Raw genomic sequence first — 25999 nt, 5'->3', positions numbered from 1 at the left:
GAGTATGAAGATTTCTGTCTTCTGGGTTGATGCGCCGTGTAGTCTGGTCCATGTTAAAAAACGTTTCAGAGGTCATACTGCCTCCATCATCAGGGCGATGAATATGAAGATTTCTGTCTTTTGGGTTGTTGCACTGTGTAGTCTGGTAGATGTTAACCAACGTTTCAGAGGTCATACTGCCTCCATCATCAGAGTATGAAGATTTCTGTCTTCTGGGTTGATGCGCCGTGTAGTCTGGTCCATGTTAAAAAACGTTTCAGAGGTCATACTGCCTCCATCATCAGGGCGATGAATATGAAGATTTCTGTCTTTTGGGTTGTTGCACTGTGTAGTCTGGTAGATGTTAACCAACGTTTCAGAGGTCATACGGCCTCCATCATCAGAGTATGAAGATTTCTGTCTTCTGGGTTGATGCGCCGTGTAGTCTGGTCCATGTTAAAAAACGTTTCAGAGGTCATACTGCCTCCATCATCAGGGCGATGAATATGAAGATTTCTGTCTTTTGGGTTGTTGCACTGTGTAGTCTGGTAGATGTTAACCAACGTTTCAGAGGTCATACTGCCTCCATCATCAGAGTATGAAGATTTCTGTCTTCTGGGTTGATGCGCCGTGTAGTCTGGTCCATGTTAAAAAACGTTTCAGAGGTCATACTGCCTCCATCATCAGGGCGATGAATATGAAGATTTCTGTCTTTTGGGTTGTTGCACTGTGTAGTCTGGTAGATGTTAACCAACGTTTCAGAGGTCATACTGCCTCCATCATCAGAGTATGAAGATTTCTGTCTTCTGGGTTGATGCGCCGTGTAGTCTGGTCCATGTTAAAAAACGTTTCAGAGGTCATACTGCCTCCATCATCAGGGCGATGAATATGAAGATTTCTGTCTTTTGGGTTATTGCGCTGTGTAGTCTGGTCGATGTTAACCAACGTTTCAGAGGTCATACTGCCTCCATCATCAGAGTATGAAGATTTCTGTCTTCTGGGTTGATGCGCCGTGTAGTCTGGTCCATGTTAAAAAACGTTTCAGAGGTCATACTGCCTCCATCATCAGGGCGATGAATATGAAGATTTCTGTCTTTTGGGTTGTTGCACTGTGTAGTCTGGTAGATGTTAACCAACGTTTCAGAGGTCATACTGCCTCCATCATCAGAGTATGAAGATTTCTGTCTTCTGGGTTGATGCGCCGTGTAGTCTGGTCCATGTTAAAAAACGTTTCAGAGGTCATACTGCCTCCATCATCAGGGCGATGAATATGAAGATTTCTGTCTTTTGGGTTGTTGCGCTGTGTAGTCTGGTCGATGTTTGCCAATGTTTAGGAGGTCATACTGCCACCATCATCAGAGTATGAAGATTTCTGTCTTCTTGGTTGTTGCGCTGTGTAGTCTGGACGATGTTAACCAACGTTTCGAAGGTCATACTGCCTCCGTCATCAGAGTATGAAGATTTCTGTCTTCTTGGTTGTTGCGCTGTGTAGTCTGGTCGATGTTAACCAACGTTTCAGAGGTCATCCTGCCTCCATCATCAGAATATGAAGATTCCTGTCTTCTGGGTTGTTGGGCCGTGCAGTCTTGTAGATGTTTATCGACTTTTAAGAGGTCTTTGCTGCCTCCATCATCAGGGCTATAAAATTTCAGAATGCTGTTCTCTACTCCTTGAACGATTGGTCGGATTCTCGCTAAGACACGTCACAGGAAAAACATTTATGCCTCGAGCAAGATTCAAATCCACGACCGCAGCATCCAAGGTATCAACACACACGCCTTCGTGCATTCAGAGCCTTTGGTAAGATGTGTGGTATGAATCCATGAATCAAAGAACCTTACTTCGGTTTTCTTAGTAACACAGATGGGCCAACAATTCTTCTTTGGGTTGGTCGGTTAGGAACGTACGTACATCAACACCTGTTTCTTTGCCAGAATATTTCTCTGCTACATAAAGAGAGATAAGGCTATTTCTCTCGTACTTCTAAATCATCTTCACTTATAAGACTTGTGGGCAATTACACACATTCCTCATGATAGGGCCTGCGAGCGTGGAAATAAATCGATGTGTTGATAAGTGGTATCAGAACTCTCCTATACAAATGCGTCGCATCAGACGTCTCCAGACTGGCGCCAAACGTCGTTTGATGACCAGACGTCCACTGTATGAATCCACTTAACACGAACACGTGTTCATAAGCACAGATCCAAGGCGCTGAACAGTTTACCAAAGATTATTCTAAAGTCTAGGTCCACAGATTAAACCAAACAGAATGCAGAGGCGTACTAACGCAAGTCACAGTCGAGTGGTTGTCAAACCAGCTGCGTATTTGCGCTGTCCCGAGTTCGACCGACGTGGAGGTACAATATCATAACCTAGGCTTCCGTGATTTTCTTCAGTTCACATAAGAAATCACTGAGTGGAAACTTAACCTCTTCAGTTATATCGCTTAGAAGATCTGTCAACATTTAAACGTCCACTTTAACCGCCATATACATTACAGGAGTCTCAATAAATATTCTTCCTTCGTCTGCTTCGTCTAAAAGTAAAGTACACCACCAACCATGAAACATGTAACGGTGGACCGAACCCGGCAAAACTGCAATACCAGGTCGATCAGCGACCGGAGTGAAGCAAGCTTCTAAACTCCAGTCATTTTACAAAAAGTAGTTCAATTTACTTATTCTGCGATGCAGAATATATCAGAAATCAAGCTGATAAGAACAGATCTTTTATTTATCAAATATTAACAATTTACATGCATAATGGTAACAATTAAACAATTTACATGCATAATGTATCATGCAAGAACAAACTTCATGCAAGAACTCAGCATTCAACACAATTGTCCAATGGAAGTTTGTAGCTTCCTTGTCTTGTAGCTTCCAGATACGCCGTGGCCTTGAGCTATTACCCCGGCATTGGCCTTGGGAGACTGAGGAAAACCACGGGAAAACCCCAGTCAGGGTACTTGCTCATTGTTGTCGGACTCCTGTAATGTGCTCAACGTATATGTCCCTGGAGTAGCGAATGACGTCCGACACACAAAGTTTCTTGAATAGGTTCATATACTTACGCGAGCACATAGTCTTCATAACCTTATCGTTCTCGGGGTCCCAGGATCCCAACGAACCGAGAACGATTGCGTCAACTTTAACTTCTTCGAATCGCCCACTCAGGGCACTCGCTAGATCCTGATATTTCTCTATTTTCCTGGTTCTAGCGTCCTTGATGGCTTCCATCCTGTTCTCGAACGGGATTGTGATGTCAATGATCATTGCCTTATTGTCCTTCGCAATGACCAAGCCTGGCCTCAGATGTCCCTGTACGGCCTCATTTTCAGTCACAATCGAGAACTTACCCTCAGCTGCTTTCCTGACCCTGCTTACCACTGCGTTATGTCTTCTGGTGATCATATCAGAGTATCTCATGCAGTGGTTGATGACGTGTGGCAGGGTCTCCCTTTCGTAGCCACATCTTCTGCAGCTTTTGTCACTGTTGGGTTCATTGTAACTCCTTCCGTTCAGCCGCGCTCGGTGGACGAACCTCCAGTCTGCAAATCTGGTGTAGAGGCCCGTTCGGAAGAAGTGAGAGCTCGCTGGGTCGGCCGTAACACATTCCATCGCCTTCCCCTGGCTTGGCAACTCACACAGTCGCTTCATGTGCTTCTCCCTTTGGCACTTTCTGCCTGTGTTTGTCGTGCAGGGTTTTGCCGTCGAACGTCAGTGAGGGTTTCGAGTTTTCAAATGCCCACTCCACTTCTTTTCTCGTGGAGGCTTTTCTCGCATTCGTCCATGCACACGAGATGGCGTTGGTGTTTCGCCTGAAATCGCCCTCGTTCTCTCCGGTTAAATAAGCGGCTAGGTCTTGCTGATCTACCTGGCGTCCAACTCTCTTCTGCACGGTGGTCTGCAGATCTTCTAATGCTAGCTCCTTGATCGTCTGATCTTTAGATGTCAGGAGCTTAAAGGCATTATCTATCAGGTAGTTATCGGAATCAGCAGCTGCCTCCGGTATTCCTGCACATCCGGCCTTGACTGGACCGTATATGTAGTCGTTGGACGCCTCTTGAGGTACATTCAAGGTCTTCTTGATGCTGGCCCTAAGATAGTTGGCAGCTTCCATCAGTCGCGCTGGCTCCCTTAAGTCTTTTGTGATCTGGAATCCAACCGGCATTCCCAGGAACTTGTCGAATTCACCATCTCTTAAGTTCCTGATGGGTTCATTGCAGATATTGAAGATGGACTCTCTCGTGCCGGTTGGTGTCTCCCCCGACAAATGCAGTGAGAATGACTTTGCAGGATTAATTTTTATATTTATTTTCCCTGCCAGTCTCTCTACTTCATCCAGACTTATCTGCATTTGTTCGGGCGTTTCAGCCAGTATTACTAAGTCATCAGCATAAGCTAGTACCCTGTGATTTGCCTCCTGACCCTGCAGGTTCCTTATAATTGGGTCAATTGCAATGTTAAATAGGAGGCCACTGATGGGGCACCCTTACATATGTCACTGGTTGGTTCATTGCCTGTCAATATTCTGGTCTTCGTGTCACGGTACATGCTCTTAATTAAGTTTACAAACATTGCACCAGCTTTCATCCTGTTGAGACCCGCAAAGATGGCGTCATGCGGAACGGAGCCAAATGCATTGGAGAAGTCGATCCAGGTAGCTATAAATTCGCCTTTGTCTGTCCTGGTCTTATCAAACATTCTCCTTAATGCGTAGTTGTGTTCGAAGACTCCGTCATGTGGCAGCAATCCCTTCTGCGCCGGTGATAGTACCGCGTTACTCTCCAACCAGGCATTCAATCTTCTGGCTAGCACGCCTGCGAATAGTTTGTATATTGCTATTGGGCGCCAATTGGTGATGTCATTATGGTCGCCCTTCTTGTGAATCAAGACTGTGACCGACGTCTTCCAGTCGTCTGGTATACTCTCGTATTTCATACATATATTGAATATTGTAGCGAGAGCTGTACATGCTGGATCGACCGTCTTCCAGTGCTTATATGTGATGCGGTCGTCACCAGGAGCTGTATTTTCACATTTCTTCAGCTTCCTCGCTACTTCGTCAGGTGTAATCCTGGAGGTCGGTATGCAGTTCCTTTCCTCCGGAGCGTCAACATTCTCATAGAGGGTCTGGTCACAAGTCTTGCGTGCTGCCGTCTCCTTAAAGTGGTTTTCTACCACTTGTCTATCAATTGAGCACCGCCTACCGTCCTCTCCCAGAATGGTCCGGATGGCCTTTCTTCTGTTTCGTTTGTAGAGTTTTTGTATATACTTTGGATCTTCTGGGTTTATGTTAAGTCTCCTCACTGTGCTGTGATGGACTGGGATCTATACTATTGCCTTGACCCTTTCTGTTACTTCTCGTAGGGTCTCTTGAAACCTTTCCCAGTTCACATCGGAGGTTCCACTTGTTAGGACGTCTTGTAGCCTTGGGAGGAATTCGTGTATCTTAGATCTATCGTTTACGTCGATACCGATATCCTCCTCTTCGTGCATCGATGGTGTTTCTATATCCTCGTCTCTCCTTGAGTGTTCTGATATGGAGGCTGAGGAGTCGCCCTCTTGATTTTGTGGAGTGGCGACGTCGGGCACTAAGGCACTTGTATTTGGCGGTGTCACTGTGTGTCTTGTATCGGTGTCAGCTTGGTGTCTGTGGCCTGTATTCTCCAACGACCGACGTGGAGGTACAATATCATAACCTAGGCTTCCGTGATTTTCTTCAGTTCACATAAGAAATCACTGAGTGGAAACTTAACCTCTTCAGTTATATCGCTTAGAAGATCTATCAACATTTAAACGTCCACTTTAACCGCCATAAACATTACAGGAGTCTCAATAAATATTCTTCCTTCGTCTGCTTCGTCTAAAAGTAAAGTACACCACCAACCATGAAACACGTAACGGTGGACCGAACCCGGCAAAACTGCAATACCAGGTCGATCCGCGACCGGAGTGAAGCAAGCTTCTAAACACCAGTCATTTTACAAAAAGTAGTTCAATTTACTTATTCTGCGATGCAGAATATATCAGAAATCAAGCTGATAAGAACAGATTAACTTTATTTAGAGAATGCTTAAAAATAATAAATACAATAATCGGTAATATAAAACATGAATTAGGTGGTATACATATCTCCACCTCTTAACACTCTACACAGTTTTTAGACTCTCATAATTGTCACACATACATTGATGCGGTCATTGGTTCATGGACATATGTCGAAACACCCAATATGTCACTGACATAGTAAATCTTGGTAAAACACAAAAGGGGGGGGGGGTTACCGCTCCCCGCCAGAGAAGTGCACATCCACATCGTGCGCACCGTCAGGGATGGCTCGGCCTTCGGCGTATTGCCTGACCCCTGTCACGTGCTCGACATAGATGTCCCTACTCCAGCGGATAGCGTCCGTGCACATTAGGCGCCGCATAAGATGGCAGTAGCGGTGCCCAAGGCGCAGCTGGCTGATGAGCCGCTCGTTCGCCGGATCCCATCCACCCAGCGCCCCAACAAGGAAGGCATCTACGACCACATCGTAGCCCTGCTGACGCAGGTGGCTCGCAATGTGGTCGTATTTGACCTTCTTGCCATTCCGCGCGGCTTCAAATGCGGCGTACCGATTTTCAAACGGCGTAGCCACATCGATTATCGCGGCGGTCTTCTCCGCCTCATTAAGAATAAAGAGGTCGGGCCGAAGACCGTCGTTGAAACCTGGCACGGTCTGGTTCACGCGGACCGTGGTCCCGCTCGAAGGCTTGAGCGCCTTGACGAGCCGACCAAGGACCGCGTTGTGACGGCGGGTGATGGTGGCGAAGTGCGGCTTGCAGTGGTTCAGGACGTGCGGCAGGGTCTCGTTCTCATACCCACACCTGCGGCACGCCTTCACCCCGTTCCCCCAGCGCCGGGACCCGTTCAGGGGCACACAGTCGAGGCGGGCTCGGTGCACGAACCGCCACTCCGCGAAGCGAGTAAAATTCCCGCTCCGCATAAAATGGTTTGGCGGCGTCGAGGCACTCGTCACCGCGTAGACCTTGCCCTGATCGGGTTTGCTGAGCAGGCGCTGCCGGAAATGGCCCCTGATGGCATGCGTTAGGGCGGTCTCCGCATCCTTCACTCGCAGGGCAGAGGCGTTGAGCTGCAGCTGCGGGTGCTGGTCAGCGTCGAGGGCCCACCCCACAGCCATCTTCGGCCTGATGCGCCTGGTGGCGGTTCGAAGGCGCGTCCAGACGTTGGTGACCTCGACACTTTCACTGGCGAAGTCACCGTCCAGGCGGCCGTTGAGGTAGTCCACCAGGTCGCACGCGCCGCCCCACCACGGCCCGCAGCATACTACACTTTGATCTAAGCCCGAAAGGCCGAGAAGCGATACCATTTAAAACATTTCCGGACGTTAAATGCTCTTTCCGACATCGCCTGTCACCGGCCTTTGTTCCTCGACGCTAAACTTCAGCATTATGCTTCGTCATTCTTTGCTACATTAAAATGAACCAGATGCAAATCGAAAAAACTAAAGCTTACACACATCATTAGAATTTAAATAATTATTATTAAACTCTTCATTACTTTAATATTCTTAAATAAATACAGTTTAACACATACTGCCATCTAGTGGCTATATCGTGAGGTTGTTGCCCCTTGGTGCGGAGACTATAGCTCGCTCTCTGCTTTCAACCCCTCACGCTCCTGAACAGGTTCTCCGAAGAGCCATTAGCATCCAACAAGGATTTCGAAGGCCTGAGCGGAATGGATTTCCACCCATCGCTTGAACAAGACAAATGCAGCTGATGACTTCCATGACTCGGCCGAGTGATTCCACAAATGAACGGAGATTCACTTCAAACCGCAAGTTTCAGGAACCTTGCTGATGCGAATTTTTCAAAACGTTTATTCCAATTTACATTCTTTGCTGTCGCCAAGGCCTGATGATGGAGGCAGGTAGCACCTCTGAAACGTTGGCTAATTTTTACCGGACTACATAACGTACAATCCCAGATGACAGGCATCACAAGAGTCGGACGTAGTGATCGCGTCCTCAGTAATTTTTACAAGACAAGAGAGGAAATTGGAGTGTAATATTAATAAATAAATCGGAAGCGATGAACAAATATTGTGGTCACACGTGAAAAATGAAAATGGTCCTCAAAATACTTTTCATCTACCAGAAATGTAACCTGAGCAAATTTCCAGGTGTTTCTTCATATTTGGCCACAATGTATAACGTTCGTCTACCAATAAAAGTAAGCAGAAATTTTCCAGAAGACAAAGCGAAAGACTGGGGCCCTCCACCCCTCGCGGGGGCTTGGAAAATGAAAGGAGCAGGGGCAGAGGCCTGCTTCATAAGTAAGCATAAATGCCTGTCCGATACAACTTTATATCAAAGATGTCTTCAGACTCCCTCATTGAGTGAACGAAGTGGCAGATCGAGTTCCACCGATCTTTTTCCTACTTTGTGGTGCATGTGGTAAAATCTTGTAGCAAATCTTAAGATTTCCTTTATCCTTGGAATTGTCTTAAGACGTGATTTGATTTTAGAAAACATCTAAATAACAAGCAGTCCTCCTCTTTACCTGTAACGGAAAATGAATGCTAGAACAAATAATGTGATATGTGATACATATAAAATTAGTTAATGGCTCTGTAAATTGTCTCAAGTCTGGGATCATATAATTCTACGCGGCAGATGGGAAGGCGTTCTGGTTTAAAGACGCCATTTCCAGGGCAGCAGCTGTTAATGCCCTTATATTTTTCAAGGTTCCTGTAAAATAGCGTGTCCCTTCACAACACGAGATTTCTTCTAGGAATTAATGCCTGCGTTCGGATGTCGTAATGGTATCCGTTTTTACAACAACTTATAAAGGGGCATCCCGAAGTACACAACTTTGCAAAACCCATTTCAAATTTGCTACTGCTTATTGGTAAATATTCACAGAAATTATAATACATTCCTTGCAATTAATGCATGGCATTCGTGTGTGAAATATTGTGATTTTCTGCCTTTTACTCTAATTACTAAAGAACATAGAAATATGAAATGTTGGTCGATACTCGAAACAAATATAAAATTATGCAATAATACAATCTAGTGTAATATATAATCATCACATTCGTCAGTCATCAAATCATAATTAATAATATACCATAATTTTCATCAAAACATCAGCTAATAATATCCAGAATAATTAAACAATCATGTAAAAAAATTATCAGATTATCACTTAATAATCATCATTGTAATTTAAAAAATCAAATAGTTCATACTATAACTGATACATGGCAGCACGACCTATTAGGCTGAAAATAACGATGGACAGACAGACAGACATATTATATTATTTTACCTATTACAAACTAATGTACCTGGTGTAATATTCCAAGATTCAAAAGATTCTCTTTTGGCACAGACTTCCGAGTTTCTTGCCAACAGTGAGAGACTACGTAGTACTATTGTAGACCATGCCTGTTTGTTTGTTTTGTGTTCTTATCCATTCAAAATCTTGTAAAACTAAAGTATTCAAGGAAATAAAGTGTTTTATAACTGAATAATGGAGATACCAAAATTCTTATTTGGTATGTAAGATCAATATATATATATTCTCCTGAAATAAATTATGTGGTTTCAACGTTCGTCGGCTTACATTCGACGGGAACATTGCCTATTTATACGGATTGGTGTGCTGTTAATTAACAGGTTGTTTTGCAGAATAACCTCCATTAGCTCTGTTGTTGACGACCGTGTCACATTTTCATTTCGGAGGAATCTTCCATTTTGGGCCCAACAAAAATCATCATAATCACTGCATCAGATTACGAAGAGTTGTTAATAGGGTCATATTTTACCGCGTGTCAGACCATCGATAAAGCGGGAAGTGAATGCACGAAGAATAGCGTGTTGCAGATAAGCCAATAATGAAATTAAATTACATTTGAACAGAGTTAATTTACAAATACAAGTTAGTGTGAGACTAATCGCCATTTTGACACCTGGTTTTATAGTGATAGGGCAGTTTACAACAGCGGCAATGCTTTGAATTTTACTCAAGAGCATCCTTTTTATGTTATGAATAAATAAAATTACAAGTTCCTTAAAATGTTACGCTAGCTTACACCTGGACACGTGATATTTCTTCAAACACTTTAGATAACTAAAAAAATGTCAGAATTGAAAATTGTTGACGTTTCATGTCGTGTAAAAATTTACAGAAAGTTCGTCGTGAGTGTTTCGTAAAGTAGACTGTTATGTGTCCGTCATTGACCAAAACTGAATTCGCCAGACATTTATAACAGCAAATTTAATTTTAAAAAATACCATCTCCTCAAACGCGGTCCTTTTATGAAATAGTTTCATGAAAAACATAAAATTATGGGTCGGACTGCTTACTAAGAACAAGTTTCGATGTAAATTCCTGAACAACAAATCCGTTCCTGTTATAACGAATGTGATCACATGTAAACGAGCGTTTTTGTAGTGTGAACTGAAGCCCTCGCTGACATTTCGGAAGTCTGCAAGGGCAGAACCCCCGGAAGTCTGAATCAGGTGAGCCGGTCTCCGGTCCAGGACACGTCCTCCCAAAAAAATTTCAAGGTTGAAATCACCGAATACAGACGATGAACGTCAAACACCATTCTGTCGCTCTAAGGTCACAATTAAATGCTGGCATGACGAGGAAATTACTGCCTCATCACAATAGCGAATCCATTGCGGCTGATTTCAGCGCTGCCTGAGAAATAAACCCAGTGATTATCAGATTTAAAATGACCATAATTCCTCCAGTGCGTCGTCGGTCGGGTCGCTCGACAAAACAAAATCCTCATCGGCTTTTCTGCTCGTTTTGGTGATCATGTGGTCCATAGTGCAGTGAGGCCTCTCTCTCTTCTGCCCCGCGGTGTTGGAACCAAGCCATACGGGCCATGCCTTCAACTTATTGACACCAGGTCGGAAAAGGAGTGAGTCGCCTTTCGCCCTGGCTCGATACTGATCCCCTCCGCTGTCCAACATCAGTTGCAGTGTCCAAGCTAACTAGAGACGTGGACGTGGACGCCAATATTTCGTCGCGGTCTTGAGGAATTAACCTGCACTATTAACTCCTAGCTCATTAAGCTGCTTCTCAGATTATCCGAGGCACCTCAGTAAACCCCTTCCTCTCGTTTGTTATCTGGGGTTTTCACCCAATCTTCAAGTGAGTTACTCAGCTTAACAGCGTGGACCACGTGAAGGTGAGAGTCAGAGTTGAAGTTATTGGCCAGTGTATTTCTCTGACCCGTGTCTGGCATTAAACGGAGACATTATTATACGAGGTGCAATCGGAAGGTTTCCAGACTGTGTCAATAGAGGGCGAACCGGATGTAGTACGAGCTTCTGCCGCTAGGTGGTGCGGCCTACATTCATAGTGAATCAGTGTGCCAGCCGGCATCATCGAATTAGCATTTGTTTCTTAGTTACGGGCGTTTCGGTAGTGCATTACACCGACCTTCCTGCGATTTCGGAATGGCGGATTTTCATGAACAAATCAAATTTTGCCAATGACTCGCCAAAACGGTTACGGAAACCTATGAAATGCTAAAGCAAGTATTTGGGGAGTCCGCAATGGGTCGTGCACAAACTTTTGTGTGGCATTCACCACTGTCGATGATGACGAGCTTTCTGGACGACCATCTTCGAGCACAACGCCCGAAAATGTTACGAAGATTCGGCAGGTCATTCACGAAGATCGACGTCGTACCATCAACGTCTTGTGCGACATTGTTGGGATAGGCTAAGGGACCTGTCAGCTGATTCTAAAGGAAGAACTCCACATGCGACGCATCATGACAACGCCAGCGCACACCGCCCTCAAAGTTCGCCAGTTTTTGGCCTCAAACACCATGGCCGTCATCCCGCACCCTCCATATTCGCCGTGTGACTTCTTCCTCTTCCCAAAGATGAAAATTCCACTAAAGGGAAGGAGATTTGAGACGATAGAAGAGATTCAGGCAGAATCGCAGATGGTGCTTGACAGGCTGACAAAGAAAGATTTCCAGGGATGCTTGCAGGCTTGGCAGCGGCGCTGGGATCGTTGTGTTCACTCCCAGGGGAACTGCTTCGAGGGTGATGGACGAATTTAAGACAATCAATGGATTGTACATAAAGTTAAGCCACGACCACTTCCCTCCATATCCTTTACAACTGATTCATTTAATCTTCCTGCCATTCGACAACATTCTTCTTCGATTCAAGCCCTAGGGTCGTTGAGGACCTTGGATTTCAGTGCATTTTCCCTTCATTCTTAGTGGTCCTTAGCCCCGTTATACCAATTTCTTTTTCCCATGATTTTCGAATCATCTTCAGCCTCATCTCTACATCTCTTCTTCCTTTATGTCCACGTCATCTGTCAGAGGTTTTATAAATTTCACAACATATTACATCCTCTATCTCCTTTAGAGTTTTTTTCCAGGTTTCTCCATCTTTTATGGGACCACGGATTTTTCTAATCTTCCTTCTTTCAAATATTCTAAGGGCCTTAATTTCTTCTGAAGTCACTGTCCAAGAACACTAGGGTTTCGATTGTCTAAATTCGATATTAATCTGCAGTCTTTTAACACAATGGACTCGGGCGGGAATAAATGATGTGTTGTGTTAACCACGTCTTGTTTAATGACACTTTCTAGTGCTGTATTGTCCAGGTACAATGCAGTTATAAGGCGTAAAGTCTTCTTTGAGGCCCGGCTTATGATCTGTTAAGCTAATTCTGTATTTGATTCTACCTCGGAAACATACTCTGAGTTCCCCGTTTGATTACAGCTGTTACATTTTTCTATTACTCTGTATGTATTATTATTATTAAGTGTTCTGTCTTACGACAGGTCCATTGCTCTGCCCAAAAATAGCTCTCCAGTTGTCCCTATTCTCGGCTTCTCGCTTTAATTCCTGGAACGTCATCTTCTTTCCTTGTTTAAGGTCGTCGGTTAGCTGTATCAATCTTCTTCCCAGTCCTCGCTTTCCTTCAACCTCGCCTTCGATGATATCACTCATTAATCCATTCCTTCTCATAATATGTCCCAGCCAGTTAGCTTTCCTTCGTGTAATCGCCTGCAGAATGTTTCTTTGCTCGTTGACTCTCCTCAATACTTCTTCGTTGGTCACTCGATCCGTCCACCTGATCTTCTCTATTCTTCTCCAACACCACATTTCGAAACTCTCCAGGTATTTCTGTTCCTTCTTCCTGAGTGTCCAAGTCTCTGCTCCATACGTAACACTTCACTAGTTTCTTCTTCATCTCCAAGCCCAACTTGCTAGTGAGAAGTATCCTCTTCTTGACGAAAGCTGCCTTGGCCATGGATATCCTTGCTTTTACTTCCTTGGTGCATAGGGCGTCCGTCGTGATTATGCTTCCCAAGAACTTGAAATGCTCCACATTCTCCATCTGTTGGTTTCCAATTACAACGTTCAATGGTTCTGCTCTCGGTGCTATCCTCATTACCTTTGATTTTTCAATGTTGATTTCCATTCCATACTCTCTACCTGTCTCCACTAACTTGTCCATCATGTTCTGTAATTCCTCCTCTTCCTTCGCCAATACTACTAAGTCGTCTGCATACTATACAGTCTTTATCACTCTTCCTCCAATTTTGAAGTCTCCTGTTCCCTCCAGAGCTTCCTTGGCAAGCCATTCCCCATACAGGTTAAAAAGAATTGGTGATAAGCAGCATCCCTGTCTTACACCTCTACCAATCTCAACGCTGTTGGTGTCTCCTGAATCCAGTCTCACTTTGACTTTTTGCTGCATGTACAGGTTTTTGATTTGTCTTCTGTCTCTCCAATCAATTCCAATTCTCTGTAGGATCCTCATTAATTTCTTCCATTTTACTCAATCGAAAGCCTTCTTCCAATCGATGAAGCAGGCACATACTTCTTCCTTGACATCGAGAACGCTCTCTGAAATTATTCTCATAACTCCGATGGCATCTCTGGTTCCTCTTCCTCTCCTGAATCCAAATTGGTCGTTTCCCATCACTTCCTCTCACATTAATATAATTTATCAGTCAATATTAGTTTAATTCAAATACTAATTTGCTCTTGTAAGTGCCATAAAATTCAGAGTGCAAGTTTTATTCAGCATTGCATGGTATTTGGATAAATATGTTAAGCTGTGAAATTGTTAAATTCTGTGTAAACATCTTGTCTTTATCTATAAGCAGTTACAGTCCACAGAAAGCAGTATTCCTAGTAGCAACCAAATAAGAGCTAGTACAAATGCTTATGTATAAAATAAGGTTTTTTCCCTCATTTCGAATGTATGACAAAATGTTTACATCATCAGCAATACAAAGCACTGAATCTTTTCAGACTGCATAGTGTCACTATCAATTGTGTAAGCAGACAATCTATTCTTCAGTGCGTACTTGCTGTATGACAAAGTAGCATTCTGTTGCTGGAAGTGGTTCGAATGTAATACAGGAAGATGTAAGAAGGGTCACATCAGAGTAAGTGACAAAAGTTTTGTTTAATTTTGTAAAACATGAGTGAACATGGGAAGAAAAGAGATCTACAGCAACACATGTATCTAAATCATCAAAACAGATTATAATTCGAGGATGACGAACCTCAACAAACAAACCAACAACCTTGAAGAAGTAGGCCAGAATAAACAATAAATAGGAACAAACTGCATTTAGATTTAAAACTACAAAATTAATATTTTACTTTCTGTGTATCTGTGTTTTTACGAGGGAAGTAATCTTGCGTCTTTCTTGTTATCACACCTGTACCCAGTAATGGGCAAAAACAAATACAATATATGCATAATGACAAAGTCTTGACTTGAAAGTAAACTGTTCAACAGCATGGCCCCTGACAACTGCAATACGACCAATCTTTTCAATGGGCAGAACTTGTACCTCACTTGTGATAACAAGATTTCTGCCTTTCACAACAACCGTGAAATCAGCAACAACACAAGTACTGCATCATGGTCTCCTACAAAACAACACTCCACATAAATCTACTTGAACAGACGTACTCCTGTTATGAAAGAACGAAGCATTGCCTGTAGGAGAGGCTCACAATTTAGGAAACGAGAGACAATGAGGATGTAACTAAGTTTAACATGCACATACCTCCCCTGCTCGTGAATGCTTCAGGCATATTTGCCGCTAGATACTGCACGTGTTGATTTGACTGCTGAACATCAAGGCATCGAAGCTCCAAATCAATTGCCTTTTTACGGGCTTTACTTTCTGTAAACATTTTCTAAAGGAACAAAACTATTATTACTGGTACATCACACCTCAGCTAATACTGTTATGGCAATAAAATTATAATTATCATAAATTAATATACACTGAATTTTGGTGGAGAATCCTCCTGGAAGACCCAGGAAAAGGTAAGAGGATGGAACTGTCTGACTTTTACTTTATTTAATGACAGTGGTTTAACTGCAAAGATTATTTAGTGTACTGAATAAAATTGGAATATAATAGCAAATGATATCCTTTTTTTAGGTACTGTATTGGCATTCACCCAGAGACACTGAGGAAAATTCAGTCAAATTTAACCAACCTTCTTCCTCAGGATAATATTAAAATAATCTCAATGAAATGAATGAATTGAAGTGGATCAGGATCATGTCCAATGACAGGTTTTGGCATTACAGGTGTTCAACCTTCAAATTGTGTTACCAGATAGTTAATCCTCCAGCAAATAACATGTGTTGACATATAACTCAGCATGGTATATATTGCATTACTAACATCTGTTTAAATCTACCATGGCACCTAAACACTCTCTCTCATATAAGACACTGCTGCACTCTGTCTTGAACCATTCCAATTAGATCATACTTTTTCATTCTCCCTAACAATTTCAGGTGAAACCCACAAACTGTGACATACTAAACGCCTACAAGAAACAGTTCACATTTTCTTTCTAAAACATAGGAAAACACATGCCTTAAAATCTAGGATCTCTGGAAGACCAGAAACAGGTTTTGTGGATTCCCTGTCCAACCGATGCTGCAGCTCCTGACTCTGCTGGACCAGTTCATGGAACTTGGCAATGGTAATTTCTCGGTCTGCCAGTGTTTCTAAAGCTGCTTCCTTTTCTCGCTGTGTCTGGAATATATAATTGTGTGATTCTCTTAAACACAGGCAGTAGCATCAATATTTTCAGAATATTTTATTTTCTGTAACTTTTATCATTTATTACTTGGTCTTAAAATGTCAATCTACAAATTTTTTCAAGTGCGAAACAAAACTGAATATGATTTCTGCATAAACATACACATAATTTTACAACAATACATGTGCTGAGAAATACTGAACTATATTTCAGTGTAAAACCATGTAGAAAAGACTAAGAAACACTGCAGTAACTCGCCCATAAATTTCTTCTCATTTGTCATGGACAAAATTAGCAAGATCCACTTTCAGTTCTCGGCTACCTTCTTGGAGCTGTTGATTCATGTCTTGCAAGGCCTCTAAATCTGCTACGGCTTCTTCCAAATCCTTCACACGTTCTTCAAGGGTAAGTTTGGAGTCTGCCAATTGTTGAACCATTTCCTCTGCCCCCCAGAGCTGCATCAACCTAAGTTAGACCTGTTCTCTAAATATCTTTCCTATGCTTATGAAATATAATCCCTTAATTTAAGGAAATAACACAAATTACAGTGCTTGAAAATGAAGTATCCATAATTTAGGATATTACACAATGAGGAAATATGTGACTTAAACAGCAAACAAGACACACTAGCAGCACCTTAGTAAGAGTGCACCTGAACTGCGTACCTGCTCCTGCAAATCAGAAATTTGGTTATCCATTTCTTCTACTCTTGAGCTCAGTTTCTCTTTAGTGCGAGCAAGCTCGGCAATCTCAGACTTCCTTAGATCCAGATCCTTCTGCAGTTTTTGAAACTCGTGCTTCTCGTGAGCAGACAGGTCCCGCATTCTGTAACAACATACATGCAAAGGAATAATTAGTAACTGCTGGGATACCAATTTGTCTCTGAAACTGAATATTATGAGCATAAAGACATCAAGTGGTGCATCACTTGGTGCAGGTCAGAACTGATGTATTATCCAGAAAGTGTCACAATTGTTTCAATGTTATAAAACGTTAATTAGAGCTAGAATGAAACGAGGAGATCAGAGAGTAAAAGCGTGTTACACAATAACAGTGTGACATTGTAAGATTATTTTCACGAAGAACTGTCTTGTGTTGTGATGCTAAGATTAGTGTGGGTTTGATAATATAGTTAATTAACAACAAATACTTTTGTTTGCTCAGACAGCTCAGTCAATAAAGGGATTAGCTATGGGCTGGTGAGAGGTGACTACACAATGCATGACCTACACTTAAATTCCTTTCACAAACTATTAATTATTTATTTCATAATAAATAATAAATCTGCACTGGACTGAGAATGCATCCTACAATCACGCCGACGGAAAAACACAAGAGCACCGCAACACCTAAGCCATTTTCTCATACGCAGGGACGGCAACGTCTGAAAAACAGCGAACACATCCCGCCACCGCCGGAGCACGAGGGATATTCAATGATCGTTATATGCGCACCCTGACGAACATTCCTGTCATCTACCGACATCAGCTATGAAGTAGATGTCCGTCCGCGCACACTCCACTCCACTGCCGAACGAAATGCTACCTGAAATATCACTCCACAGATTGTAAACTCATAAGTAGCAACGAGGGTGCTGGGTAGTATTTCCGTGACTGCCAGACTACAGACATATGAAGGCCAAAAAGCTCCTACCAACTTCACCTATAAAAAACCAACTACCAAACATATACATAACCTAAAAATCTTCGAATAATTTATGAAAGCAACACCGCGAAAGGATAGCTAGGTTCGGAAACTACAGAAAATAAAATTTGCAAGAAGCACTATGAAACAAATAACCCACATTTCGCCACTAGATCGCCTACATCCTGGCGCACATTTACCACATAGCCCATCAGTCACCGGATTGTACTGCACGAGCATCTATAACACACCGAGTGACTACGTCTTCATCACCGAACAGATTGTCGGTGGGCGCTAGCAATTACATGCCTACAAGTTATCCCCAACATCTGTGTAAACACCTCAAGTCGACCCACCGCACTTGCTAAATGAGTGAAACTGCAGAGCCCCCCTATCTGCTGCGGAACAAATGCAGAATGACTGACGTTTTGAAGTTCTTCCTGTGGCATTAGCTTGAACTGAGAATATGAAATGGAATGAAGCTGATAAAAGGCAAAACCATATTCTTTCCAGGAAGAGGAATCACATCTTTGGTGACAAGCTGCGGCCAAAGCCGAGAGTACCTGCAACTTACAGCCTTTCACACATGACAAACTCTCTGATTCCAAGATGTTGGTCACCACACTATGAAGCATTAACACCCAGCAGTCTGTGTCAGCACCCACTTCAAAACGCAAAAATGCAGAAGATGATTAATGTTTCCTTTGAACGATATCTTGGAATCTGGAGCAGGGTTTTCCTGTCCGAGTCCTAACTTGAGCTGCAAATCGTGTTGCATGCGAAGATGCAAATGCAGGGCTTTCATTTGTATTTCGATGATGTGGCTTTTTAAGCTTTGAAATTGTTTCCGAACATATCAACTGCATGGCTTTTATAAGCAAAGTGAACAGATGGTTTTTAGTTCGACTTCCTGAAAAACACAATTCTTTTATCTACTTCTTCCCAATTCCTTTCTGTTTCAGGGGTGTGAAATAGCCATTTCTCGCACCGATGCATTTCCACTGATTAACATGAAAGTGCTGGCAGATCATTCCAGGAATCCGACAAACTCAAGTCCACGTCGTTAATTCTTGAAAGGAACTTTGATTTGTATTGATTCTTAATTCAAGGGTCTCTGTCACATGTAGTTTACACGTGCTAACAAACATACTCTGTACATTTCTCATGAAAAAGTGTACATTCAGATTCCAGTTTATGTTTTGTTTTTTTACAAAGACATTGCAAAAATTGTTTTTGTTCAATTTATCCTAGTTTCATTTAAATATAAGCAATGCAAAGCAGTCAGTGTTGGAAAAATGTACTCGCTACTTAACACTTAGCTAGAACCGGGGCCGCCTTCGACATTGCAATGTGCACAGCGATGGCTTAGGCGCCCTGGAAGTAGAAATGCAACGCAAAAATACAAGACTGACAAGAATAAATAAAGAAGACGTCGTTCAATACGTAGAGTGGAGAATGAGAATCCGTCCCCACACATCGATCACATCTTGGGTGAACAGACCAAAGCAAAGGCTTGAAGAGGCGGGCAGAATTTCTTGTGTGTACAAGAACAGAGCGGGGTTGAGCCCTTTTATTACACGTTCATGCCTGGCTTCATGCACGTATCTGGACGCCGTTTAAAATGGAGAGTGCAATAAACTAAAAAGTAATGAATGATTCTTCTCTCGGCCATGTTTGAATTTCTGTTCGTTGTTGATGTACGTCACATGCTTGAAGCAACTTTTTTGGTTCACTGTTGAGTTCTGATGTGACTGACCATGAGTGCTTTAAGTAATCACACTAATGCGTGTTAATTAATTGTAATGTTTTTACTGCTCAATTTGTTCGACCAGATTTATGTGGCAAAACAAAAGTGCAAAAGAAATCAAGCACAAATATTCCGCCTGGAAAAGTTTTCTCCTTGCTACCACTATATCCAAAGACTGGACATGAGACTAAGAAAACCTCTTATTTAAGGTTTAACAGGGTTCATATCCTGTGAGTAAAGCAAACTAAGCATGATGCTACCCACTCATCTCCATCTAGTTTCAATGTTAACAATAAATGCAGCTTTAAGGCATGGTACTTTGGCACAGGGGCAACTTTACCAAACAATTTTTGTTACCATTATCATTCAACTGTCATAAGTCTAATACCACATGGCAACTTAATGAGTGCACTTGTCAGAGAGACATAAACAGTGCAAATAGCAAAGCCTGATGGATGTTGATTGAATTTACAGCATCGCCCACCTACTTGTCCGATTTGCGATTTCTTACCTCACTAAAGTATCTCGCAGTCTGATATTCTGCAGTTAAAGTTGTTTCATTTGTTGACACTCTGGATTCAGCAGTTCTTCAATCCTTTCTCGTGTTGCTTCTAGTTCCAATGGCTCTGCCTGCGAGAAAGTTTACAGTCACATTAACAACACATAAATAAACCTACGTAGTTTAATTCAGGATGTCATAGAATTATGTCCAACTTATTGTACCTTTCAAATACCACACACACTACAATTCAGAAGTTTTCAATTAAAAGAGGGACTGTTTTACATATCAAATACACAAAATATCTAAATGCATAAACAACTTTCTGAGTGTCATAATTTGTGAAAACCTTCAACTGAGATGTTCAATCACGTTTATAATTATTGGAACACGCACGAAAATGAACCATTTTCAGTAAATTGCATATTTAGTTACTGCATCTAATAAAGCTTCTAGCAGACAAATCAGGATTGAGTAGAAATTATGCCCAGGCAGTGGACTCATCACTGCTGTATACACACCTGCGTGGTGGTGATATTGGAGGTGGGTAAGACGAGTGGTGGCCGTTAATTAATTAAACTATGCTTCTAATAATATGATTATATATTTTATACGAATAATTCAAATGATTCTAAACAATAATTACTGATTATCCCAATATACACATATAAACCCTACAACCATAATATAATATATGACTAACCTGTACTTAACCTATGACTTACTCAACCAGAACCAGTTCCTAAACTGATACTCTGTAACAATTTCCAGCAGTATTTTACTAGCTCTGATTGACTTTAATAACTTTTAGTGACGTTTCAGTGAACAGAATTACAGACAATACTCACATACGATGACCACAGTGCACAGCATGCATGTTAGTGTTGGCTTTCCTGCTGCTCGTCTTGAAGAATACCGTTTGAAATTCGCCTTCTTTTATGCTCATAAAAGTAGTACAACTGGCAGTGTGAAATCCGAATATTGTCCTCCGATTGGTGGATGGTTTGAATGACTTACACTTTCGCCGGTGATTACCTCATGTTTAATTAAGCATAGTATGTGACAGTGCGTGATTTCGTAGGTCAATCTTGCGTCAGTGCTATCTATCTATCTTAACACCACAATGTCCGTCCTGTTGGTTGTCATGCTGAATTACCCAGTATACGATTCATACAAGAAGTCAAAGTCATATTGCCGAAATTTAAGGTGTGGGACCATGTGGGTCTCCAAATACAACAAACAATTCCCCCATTCAACTGATGCATTTCTTGTAAAGAACATGTAAAAGGTAGTCCAGTAATATAAATTTGTTCTACTTGCCTAAGTCACATATTTTATAAAGACCAAGTGCAATTTGCTGAAGGGAAGCCTTTACTAAGTCCTGCAGAGTTTCCATCACTTTTGCTGCATGGAGACAGCATTGCTGTGGCATAGCCGTAACATCATGTGAGAAGCCAAGTCGAGTTACTGACCCTTCCTGTGGAATGCGAAGCCGAATCTGCTTCCGCTGCTGCTGTATCACATCCACAGAAGTAACCGGGTACTGGCTTAGAGAACCCATGTCTTCGGATTCCTGACCAGCAACACAAATCCAAGACAGACTGCACCTTCACAAGAAATGTAATGTTAACACCTTCAACACGTGTCAAAAGCATAAGGCAGATTCATAGTTTCAGCTGAAAATTTCCTGTGGCAAATGGCATAGTTTCTCAACTCTTTTCACAATACTGACTCTCATATTGTTTTAACTTGAGAGACTGCGTAATATCAGATGAGATGGTAAGAAATACTTTTGCTGGATGGAAAGGGGGGGAAGTATGCAATGTCTTACACACTCATTTGGAAGCGTTTCTTACACACTATGACACAAATGTGTGTCAGTCCTTAATGAAATATCCTGCATCTCATGTACATGAATATATAAATAGTATTATAGCCTCACATAATAATTTACATTGGAAAAAGTAGCACTAATTCTTGATTACTTCAAATTAATAGTTTAAAACAAGTGAAAGATGTTGAAATCTGTTGCAGTATTAATCTTTTCTGGAAAATGCTGCCTAACATTTGTATGAACCAAATAGTCCAGAGGTACAGTAGTTATTTTCGTGAAAGTTTCACTCTAAAACTTGGACATGTCTTCTATTCTGGTGCATCTCATAGTCTGCAAAGTATAGCAACTTATCCATTTCCCATGATCTACAACTTTTCTGGTGAGTTAACAGCACTGCGTAACAATGAGTTTCGCTGTATTCATTCACAGGAGGGAACAATACCTGTATTAAGGTCTTGATCACAGCAGCACCTGTCGCATGCTGATGACAAGGCCCTTCCACTATCTCCCAGGAGATAGGTTTGGTTCATTTTAGTCTCAGTACTGGATAAACAGTGTTGAAATAGGCAACACAGAGTTCCAAAGCCTCAGCTGTGACATTTTCATCAAGCTGTCAACAAAATAATGAATAAATTAACATTAAAATATTCCAAGTTACACAATGGTATACATTATTATTAGTTTAGCACAAAAATACTAATCATAAGTTACTTTAGTTTTGTCATATGTGTCATCAGACTTCAGTGTAACCTGTAACTACTGAACAATTGATTTAAAAGAATTTGTTACCTAATTAATTTTCACTATCTTCATGGATACTTTTACCATGGTCTAGAAGTTAGCTTTATTACTCACAGGGTTCTGGGTTTTCTTCCATTTGTAAACACTAACCTCAAAAATAACCAACAATCCTCCAACTACCCCAACAGATAAAATTCTTTAATCAGCAATCTTATATTTTTCAATCCTGTCAGTAGTTGAATACCATAAAATAAGTACCTGGTCCTTCCTCAGGAGCTCAACAAACGTGTCAACAGCTTTCTCCTGTACTGCCATTTCAGGATACGCTGCCCCAACTTTCAGGAGTGTGTCTGGTGAACACGAATTCAGTCCATACAGGAACTGATGTAATGTGGCCTAGAATACACACGTAACACAGAGGACATACTTCAAAGGACTGAATTATATCATTATCATCATCACTGTTGAATTGTATTGATAAATGCGTGTTTATGTAATTTATATAAAAACACTGAAATGAACACTACATCTATGTCATAATGAACTGCTTAAATGATAAAACAGTATCCTTACAAATACCTTGCACATCTCTTATATAACATTTTTACATGACTGGATGCTCATAATAAGAGAATATGATTTGGATAACACAAAGGAGAATATACAAGATAAAGCATTAAGCCTGGCAACATCATTCACAGGAGCTGCCAACATCACCACTGCCATGAAAACTTTAAATCACGCAAGGAAATAATTAATTGTCATGATGAATAGAGTAAATCCATCTTTTATTTAGTTTAATATTTTTCATGTTGGTTGTCATTTCATTAACCATTGCACAATATATTGGATACATTAATATAATTTATCAGTCAATATTAGTTTAATTCAAATACTAATTTGCTCTTGTAAGTGCCATAAAATTCAGAGTGCAAGTTTTATTCAGCATTGCATGGTATTTGGATAAATATGTTAAGCTGTGAAGTTGTTAAATTCTGTGTAAACATCTTGTCTTTATCTATAAGCAGTTACAGTCCACAGAGAGCAGTATTCCTAGTAGCAACCAAATAAGAGCTAGTACAAATGCTTATGTATAAAATAAGGTTTTTTCCCTCATTTAGAATGTATGACAAAATGTTTACATCATCAGCAATACAAAGCACTGAATCTTTTCAGACTGCATAGTCTCACTATCAATTGTGTGAGCAGACAATCTATTCTTTAGTGCGTACTTGCTGTATGACAAAGTAGCATTCATCACCGAATTAACCAAAGCCCTCCACCGGACCCTGTCCTGGGCCAACAAAATCCAGTTTCCTTCAACTCCTACCTCCCATAGATTATCCTCCCATCTACATCTAGGTCTCCCCAGCGGTCTCTTCCCTTCAGGTTTCCCAACATACAACATAGATAACAATAATCAAACCTCTAATCTTCTTGCCTCCTAACAATTTTTTTATTTCTCAAACTCAAGAACTGTTTAAAAGGATACCATATACACTAAATTCAAGACATTAAACAGCAGCACTCAAAATGATCTTCAAAAACTCTTTACTGTTTGGTTAGCACCAATGGTAGAACTGTATGGATTTAATAGGAGAATATTCTGAGGGGATAAACCAGTAGAATATTCTTATTCTACCTGCACTTCTACTTTTAATTATGTTACTTTTAGAACTTGTGGAATGTTTCACAGAAGAAACAAAGGAAACAAGACGTTAAAAAAATTATCACAGTCTACTTAGATTTTGGCACAATTACATGTAAATGTTATGTAAAAGTGAATATGGCCCAGACAAAACTTTTGTTTGAGAACCACTTTTCTAAACATATAATATACAGAAATAAAACACTTTGGGAAAAATGTGATACCAGTTTTCACTTTCCACAGAAATAATTAATGATACTTCTTCAGAGTCTAAATGGGTTAGGACAAAATGTTTCCATACAAATTCTGTGTAAACATCTTGTCTTTATCTATAAGCAGTTACAGTCCACAAAAAGCAGTTTTCCTAGTAGCAACCAAATAAGAGCTAGTACAAATGCTTATGTATAAAATAAGGTTTTTTCCCTCATTTAGAATGTATGACAAAATGTTTACATCATCAGCAATGCAAAGCACTGAATCTTTTCAGACTGCATAGTGTCACTATCAATTGTGTAAGCAGACAATCTATTCTTTAGTGCGTACTTGCTGTATGACAAAGTAGCATTCTGTTGCTGGAAGTGGTTCGAATGTAAAACAGGAAGATGTAAGAAGGGTCACATCAGAGTAAGTGACAAAAGTTTTGTTTAATTTTGTAAAACATGAGTGAACATGGGAAGAAAAGAGATCTACAGCAACACAAGTATCTAAATCATCAAAACAGATTATAATTCGAGGATGACGAACCTCAACAAACAAACCAACAACCTTGAAGAAGTAGGCCAGAATAAACAATAAATAGGAACAAACTGCATTTAGATTTAAAACTACAAAATCAATATTTTATTTTCTGTGTATCTGTGTTTTTACGAGGGAAGTAATCTTGCGTCTTTCTTGTTATCACACCTGTACCCAGTAATGGGCAAAAACAAATACAAAAACGCATAATGACAAAGTTTTGACTTGAAAGTAAACTGTTCAACAGCATGGCCCCTGACAACTGCAATACGACCAATCTTTTCAATGGGCAGAACTTGTCCCTCACTTGTGATAACAAGATTTCTGCCTTTCACAACAACCGTGAAATCAGCAACAACACAAGTACTGCATCATCATCTCCTACAAAACAACACTCCACATAAATCTACTTGAACAGACGTACTCCTGTTATGAAAGAACGAAGCATTGCCTGTACGAGAGGCTCACAATTTAGGAAACGAGAGACAATGAGGTTGTAACTAAGTGTAACATGCACATACCTCTTCTGCTCGTGAATGCTTCTGGCATATTTGCCACTAGATACTGCTCCTCAGATTGTAATCACATAAGCAGCAACGGGGTTTGAAGAGTAATTCCGTGACTGCCATTAGTAACATCTTCCCTCTTATTAATATCAGGAACTAAACTCAAATGAAGTTATTCTTAAAGCTCTCCTGCCATCTACCGACATCAGCGCAGAAGTACATGTCTCCGTCCGCGCACACTCCACTGCAACCATCGAACGAAATGCTGCCTGAAATACCACTCCACAGATTGTAAACTCATAAGTAGCAACGGGGTTGCTGAAGAGAAATTCCGTGACTGCCATTAGTGACATCTTCCCTCTTATTAACGTCAGGAACTACAGACATATGAAGGCCAAAAAGCTCCTACCAACTTCATCTATAAGAAACCAGCTAACAAACATATTCATAACCTAAAAATCTTCGAATAATTTATGAAAGCGACGCCGCGAGAGGACGGCTAGGATCGAAAACTACAGCACAATTAAATTAGCACGAAGCACTATGAAACAAATAACCCACATTT

General features: G+C 41.2%; 1 protein-coding gene, 1 non-coding gene and 1 pseudogene across 9 annotated transcripts; all 3 read right to left on the bottom strand.

Annotated features, from left to right (window-relative positions):
• Positions 1 to 2553: 2553 nt before the first annotated feature.
• On the bottom strand, positions 2554 to 2733 carry LOC147870862 (U2 spliceosomal RNA; annotated as a pseudogene).
• A 3152-nt stretch (positions 2734 to 5885) lies between these two features.
• On the bottom strand, positions 5886 to 6071 carry LOC147870861 (U2 spliceosomal RNA). The gene has a single exon (XR_015533107.1). It is a non-coding gene; the product is annotated as a U2 spliceosomal RNA (small nuclear RNA).
• A 2501-nt stretch (positions 6072 to 8572) lies between these two features.
• On the bottom strand, positions 8573 to 25587 carry LOC147870860 (uncharacterized). 8 transcript variants are annotated; one of them, XM_087341778.1, is made up of 8 exons: positions 25450 to 25587; positions 22804 to 22941; positions 22247 to 22414; positions 21443 to 21577; positions 19983 to 20101; positions 16746 to 16905; positions 16339 to 16545; positions 8573 to 16073 (listed from the first exon to the last, which is right to left on the bottom strand). In XM_087341778.1, exon 8 carries the CDS (start codon positions 13508 to 13510, stop codon positions 13031 to 13033), a length of 480 nt encoding a protein of 159 aa, XP_087197904.1. In that variant the 5' UTR covers positions 13511 to 16073; positions 16339 to 16545; positions 16746 to 16905; positions 19983 to 20101; positions 21443 to 21577; positions 22247 to 22414; positions 22804 to 22941; positions 25450 to 25587; the 3' UTR covers positions 8573 to 13030. The 8 variants fall into 8 exon arrangements, 5 of the variants coding, with proteins under 5 accessions (XP_087197904.1, XP_087197906.1, XP_087197905.1 ...); XM_087341780.1 differs by lacking the exon at positions 16339 to 16545 and having other exon boundaries at positions 14449 to 16073; positions 19983 to 20097; positions 21287 to 21577; XM_087341779.1 differs by lacking the exon at positions 16339 to 16545 and having other exon boundaries at positions 14449 to 16073.
• Between the last annotated feature and the right edge of the window lie 412 nt (positions 25588 to 25999).

Source organism: Zootermopsis nevadensis, unplaced genomic scaffold, assembly GCF_977971745.1.
Source record: "Zootermopsis nevadensis isolate Lab colony 2312 unplaced genomic scaffold, Znev_1.0 Znev_ptg000088c, whole genome shotgun sequence".
Taxonomy (NCBI): domain Eukaryota; kingdom Metazoa; phylum Arthropoda; class Insecta; order Blattodea; family Termopsidae; genus Zootermopsis; species Zootermopsis nevadensis.
Note: the sequence above shows the minus strand (reverse complement) of the source record. Positions and strands in the feature narration are given on the sequence as shown.